Source organism: Carlito syrichta, unplaced genomic scaffold, assembly GCF_000164805.1.
Source record: "Carlito syrichta isolate Samal-C Ts95f unplaced genomic scaffold, Tarsius_syrichta-2.0.1 Scaffold135790, whole genome shotgun sequence".
NCBI classification, from domain to species: Eukaryota; Metazoa; Chordata; class Mammalia; order Primates; family Tarsiidae; genus Carlito; species Carlito syrichta.
The window spans coordinates 2155-8275 of NW_007079886.1; the positions used below are offsets into that span (position 1 = coordinate 2155).

The 6121-nt window shown below is 50.6% G+C and overlaps 1 protein-coding gene across 1 annotated transcript; it reads left to right on the forward strand.

Annotated features, from left to right (window-relative positions):
- Window positions 1–1787: 1787 nt before the first annotated feature.
- Window positions 1788–5584, forward strand: LOC103250991 (SWI/SNF complex subunit SMARCC2-like; the record flags this gene model as incomplete). The annotated part of the gene is made up of 6 exons (XM_021708338.1): window positions 1788–1909; window positions 3815–3900; window positions 4343–4424; window positions 4534–4626; window positions 5205–5274; window positions 5515–5584. Coding segments are annotated over exons 3-6 (284 nt in total), but the record flags the coding sequence as incomplete, so codon positions are not given.
- Window positions 5585–6121: the final 537 nt, after the last annotated feature.

Sequence of the window (6121 nt, forward strand, 5' to 3'; positions counted from 1 at the left end):
CCACCGCTGCGCCCTCTGCCCCTTGTTTTCCCCGCGGTCCGGCGGCCCCGGCGCCAGCAGCCCACCTCGCCTGGCCATCGCCCGCCCCGCTGGCTTTCCGGGAGACGCGGGCGGCCGGCCGGGGGTGGACGGGGCGCCGATGGCCCCCCCGCGCCCCGAGCGTGCCCGCCACCGCGCCCGCCACGGCTCCCCGCGGGGCCAGGTACCGGCGCGGCCGAGGCCTCCCCGGTGCTTTGTGTATGTTCCGAGAGAGACCATGAAAGCAGAAGGATACACAGCCTCAGAGCAGGCCGTGGGCTGCCCATCAGCCCGAAAAAGGTCCCTGGGATCACCTGTCTCCACCGCGCTCCCCCCTCCGTCCGAGGGGCACACGGTCGCTCAGGGGGCCAGGTGTAGGAGTTCCGGGCAGCGGCCCCTTCATCAGCCATTCTTCGGCTTCACAATGCAGTCACCCCGCACGCTAGCTTTGCAGTGCCTTGGGTTTGGGGTCCAGAGGCGGGGGGAGCTTTATGCCTCCAGCCCCTCACCCCCCACCCCGTAACGGGGGATAATAAGGGAGTGAACAAAGGGTTCAAGAATCCTTACCTGTCTTTTCTCCCAGGCCTCTTCCTGCTGTCTTCTTTGTTTCCAGGCCTGGTTTTTCTCTGAAGGTGTTCTGCCTTTCTTCCTCCTCTCTACCCCCAGCTAGGGGTTCTCTTTGTGGCTTTCTTTCAGCTCCCCTGTTGTTCCTGCCCAGCTTTGCAGCCTGTCAGAAGTGTATTGGGTGGCTTAGGAGAACTCCCTGCTGATCCTGGTGATGAACCTGGTCCTGCTCAGGGTCTCTGGGTGTCAAAATCCTGACTAACAGCTGCTGTTTCTGTGGCTTGTCTACCCCAGCGTGAGGCTCTGGTTCCCAGGCTTCTACCTTTGACCTTTTGAAGGGAGATCAGACTAGGGGCTTAGTCTGGCCCTGGGGCGATTGACAACTGTGACCTGGTTCAGCTTTGCTGCCCTTAGCTCTTTCTTTGTCATTTACCTTCCTCTTCCCAGATCCCTTTACACCTCTCGCTGTGAGGTGCTGTCTTCTTTGTGATTAAGTGTGGAGGAAACTGGGGTCAAAAGGTAAAGAGAAAGTTAGTCTCCTGGCTCAGTTTTAAATTAGAACAGAAGACCCAGGTGCTAGGCAGCCTGACACGGAAGGATTTCAGATCGGGTTGCTTGTCTCATGCAGTTTCCTCGGGCAGGCAGCTGTCTTGCTCTTTCCCATCAGACTGGGTGGTATCCTTTCCTTCTCTGGGGGGGTTTGGGGGGGGGGGGCTGCTGCACCTCACTCCTTGCACCTTTCTTATTTGGCCACACGATACGGGGAACCACAGCTTTTTCACAGAGTTCCCCCAGGAAATAACACTTTTGTCTCACTTGGAGCCACGAAGGTTTGGCTTTCATGGTGGACCTCGGTAATCTCCAGCTTTTACAACCCTCGGTGCTATTGGCTGGAGATGAAATGCCAAGATAACGGGGTCCTGCAACTCCAGTTTCAGGGTGTAGCTGAGGAAGAGTAGTAAGCGTCCCTGTCCCCCCCTCACCCAACACTGGCAACATAGGCTGGTGGCAGCAGAATGTAAACTTCCTGGTTAGGGGTGTCCAGAGCTCACTTCTGCTACTATCCATGTAGCACTAGACGTATGGGGGGGAAAGGCACTATTTCTCCTGCTCCAGATGCTTCCAGAGCCACTGGGGAAGAAATATTGGAGATGGTGGACAATTTACCTGGGGTCTGTTTCTCTGTCCTTTCCCTCTGTCTCCCCAGTATATACAAGCTGAACCACCCACCAACAAGTCTCTATCTAGCCTGGTTGTACAGTTGCTGCAATTTCAGGAGGAAGTTTTTGGCAAACATGTCAGCAACGCACCGCTCACTAAACTGCCGGTGAGTGCAAAAGCAAGGGCATGTGTCATCCAAACTGCAGAGGGAGTTATATTTTTAAAAATATTTGTACTGTAATCCCAACACTTTGGTAGGCCGAGGTGAGTGGATTGCCTGAGCCCATGGGTTCGAGACCCGCCTGGGCAACTTGGTGAGACCTCATCTCTACAATAAATCAAAAAATTAACCGGGCATGGTAGCGCGCACCTGTAGTTCCAGCTACTTGGTAGACTGAGGTGGAAGGATCTCCAGAGCCCAGCAGGTCGAGGCTGCGGTGGCTGGGAGTGGCCATTGCATTCCAGTTTGGGCAACAGAGTGAGATTCCAATTAAAAAAAAAAAAAAAAAAAAAACATTTGTAGCCGGGTGTGATGGCTCACGCCTTTGGGAGGCCGAGATGAGAGGATTGCCTGAGCCCACGGGTTCGAGACCAACCTGGACAACTTGGCGATACCTCATCTCTCTAATAAATTTTTAAAAAGGCCGAGCTCGGTGGCTCAGCCTGTAATCCCAGCACTTTGGGAGGCCGAGGTGAATGGATTGCCTGAGCCCGCGGGTTCGAGACCTGCCTGGGCAACTTGACGAGACCTCATCTCTACAATAAATCAAAAATTAGCCAGATGTGGTAGTGCGCACCTGTAGTTCCATCTACTTGGAAGACTGAGGTGGAAGGATCACCGGAGCCCAGCAGGTCGAGGCTGTGGTGGCCGGGATCGGCCACTGGACTCCAGTCTGAGTGACAGAGTGAGACTCCAACTCAAAAAAAAAAAAAAATTAGCCGGGCATGGTGGCACATGTCTGTAGTTCCAGCTACTTGGAAGGCTGAGGCAGAAGGATCACCTGAGTTCAGCAGGTCGAGGCTGTGGTGGTCATGAGCATGCCACTGCACTCCAGCCTGGCGGACAGCGTGAGACTCCAACTCAAAAAAAATTTTTTTTTGTACATTTTGTAATTTTTGAGATTTGGGCTATTTCCTACCCTGGTCAGGGCATTACTGGCTTGGCCTCGTCCCCAGCTTACCATTCCTTTTGTCCTAGTAGTACTTTGTGCAACAAGTTGTCTCAGAATGCCTGGGCTCAGTCCATAAGCCTCTCGTGCAGTGGTTAAAAGGGTATGAAATTTGGATTTGCAAAGGCTTGGGTTCAAATCCTTGCTCTACCACTTGATGTCTCTATAATCTTGAGCAGGCTTTATGAGTCTTGGTTCCTTCATCTCTCTCTCTTTTTTTAAAGATGAGATCTTGCTATGTTGCTCAGGCTGGTCTTGAACTCGAGAGCTCAAGCAAATCCTCCTGCCTTGGCCTCCCAGAGTGCTGGGATTACAGGTGTAAGCCACCATGTCCAGCCTCTTCTCCAGGTGGGATTAATAAACCCACCTTATAGGGTTTCTGTAATGGTAAATGAGGTAGCTCAATAAAGTGTGTGTACAAGTTGGTGATTTTTGCATATTGGTTTCTTTCCTCTCTTCCAGCCACATGATACAGTGGCACAAGGGTTAAAGAATTTCAGCTTTTGTCGGGTGTGGTGGCTAGCACTTTGGGAGGCTGAGGCTAGAAGACTGCTTGAACCCAGGATATCAAGAGCAGCCTGGGCAATGTAGTGAGATTTTATTTCTACAAAAAGTAAAAAAATTAGCCAGGCGTGGTAGCATGTGCTTGTAGCCCCAGCTACTTGGGAGGCTGAGGCAGAAGAATCTCTGGAGCCCAGGAGTTGGAGGCTGTGATGAGCTGTGATCATGCCACTGCACTGCAGCCTGGGAGAAAGAGTGAGACCTCAACTCACCAAAAAAAAAAAAGACCTCTGGCTTTGAGAGGGAGATCAATCTAGCACTAGATTTGTGAAAGGATTCTGAAGTGCTGGGAGAATCAACAATGGAACTCTCACATGCTCTTCCCTGTCTTGATTTTGTAGATCAAATGTTTCCTAGATTTCAAAGCAGGAGGCGCCCTGTGCCACATACTTGCAGCTGCCTACAAATTCAAGAGTGACCAGGGATGGTGAGCTGCTTTCTCTCTGTGCTTCTCACAGTTAGTTTAGAGGGAATCCCCTCTTAGGATCCCCTGGGGTCTCTCTGGGGTGGGAGAACACAGATAAAAATTCTTGCAAGTCTTATTTTCCTAGGTCAATAGACCTGACTTAATAGGTCAGGAAAATGGCTGGGAGTCAGAGCCAAACTGTTCTCCAAATGTATGTATTAAGTGTGTGTTTTATAGAGGAAAAGGGATTCTTAGGTCGGCACCGCAAGCTCTTTTTTGTCCTTTTGCACTAAGCACAGAATGATTTGTGGAGTTGAAATCAGTGACCCTCACATCCCAGGTGATCTTGGTGACAGCTATGAACAAGATTGCCCCCTCATTTCCCATGTTAAGAAGTCACGTGCCCTCCCCTCAACCCCAGGCCTGAGCTCTGATACTCACTAGGTTATTGTCTCTTCATAAGGCGGCGTTACGATTTCCAGAATCCATCACGCATGGACCGCAACGTGGAAATGTTCATGACCATTGAGAAGTCCTTGGTGCAGGTAATAGTGAGGAACATCCCCCATCCATCTCCCTTCCCTCTGTGAGAATCCAAAACACCCCTTTCCCTTTTTCCCATGATCTCATTCCATCTGTTTCTTCTCCCCACAGAACAATTGCCTGTCTCGGCCTAACATTTTTCTGTGCCCAGAAATTGAGCCCAAACTGCTAGGGAAATTAAAGGACATTATCAAGAGACACCAGGTGAGTGGGCTGCTCAGGAGAGGGTTTAGAAACTCCTTGACTCTTCCTGATGTTTTCTATGCCAAGAAGCAGCCCAGAATTACTATGTTTTCTACTGCAGAGGTAGCTCTGTCTACTTGGAAAAAGACTAGCATTAAAGCCTCGAGTCTCTCCATTTTCCATTGCTGTTCCTAGAGACTGCCGGCCTGGGGGAAAACAGTGTCCACTTCCATTGAGCTAGAGATTGCTTGATTTCAGATAAATTAAATCCTTGCTCTTTGGAACTTTGTAATAATGAGCAGATGTCATTGATAGGGACATACAGTTGACTTTACATTCCCTTGTGTAGATGAGCTGTTCAGAGGATTATCTGTAGCAGTTTTTAATTCTTTGACTTTTCTCCATTATTAGCACAATCCCAGCTGTTTGCCTCTGCTACTCAGCTGCTATGTGCTTAGAGAATGCAAGCTGACTCTAATATCATTCTGAGCAAAATATGATTAGGAAGGCAGTTCTGTGACTTAATCTTCCTTTGTTTTTTTTCACCCATGAGTAATTCAGAGGCTACCATCTTTACCTGCTTCTCCTGTATCTTCCAGGGGACGGTCACTGAGGATAAGAGCAACGCCTCCCATGTTGTGTATCCTGTCCCGGGGAACCTAGAAGAAGGTGAGAGCTGGTTTCCTGGCCAGTGCAGTGGATGGCTTGGATGAGGAGGCAGAGGACTACTCAGATCACCCTGCAGCATCTGGGTTCCTCTTCTTTCAGCCCTGAGTCCTCCCAGCAGCTTGAGTTCCTATTTCCAAGTCCCCTGCTGCAACAGGAGAGAGCTTAGTTAGGGCTTTTGGACAGTTATTTTTTGTGTCCCCCTTGAGCTTATCTCTCTCTCTTCTCTGCCTCTATCCCCAGAGGAATGGGTACGACCAGTCATGAAGAGGGATAAGCAGGTTCTTCTGCACTGGGGATACTATCCTGACAGGTGAGGATGGGTTCCTGGGGCAGATTTAAGTACAAGAGCCAGACACAGAGGCCTTAGAACATCTAGCAGGGCAAAAAGCTAACTGGGCACAGTGGCTCAGTAATCCCAGCATTTTGGGAGGCAGAGGCAAGAGGATTGCCTGAGTCCAGGGGTTTGAGAATAGCCTTGGCAACTTGGGGAGGCCTCGTCTCTATCAAAAAATTAGCCAGGCATGGTGGTGCATGCCTGTGTTTCCAGCTACTTGGAAGGCTGAGGCAGAAGGATCACCTGAGCCCAGCAGGTCAAGGCTGCGGTGGCTGTGAGCATGCCACTGCACTCCAGGCTGGGCAAAAGAAACCACTCTTGGCTGGGCATGGTGGCTCACACCTTAATCCCAACACTTTGAGAGGTCAAGGTGTAAGGAATACTTCAGTCCAGGAGTTCAAGACCCACCTGGGCAACATAATAATACTCTATCTCAATTTTCTTTTTGTTTTTTTTTGAGTTGGAGTCTCACTCTGTCACCCAGACTGGAGTGCAGTGGCCGCTCCCGGCCAC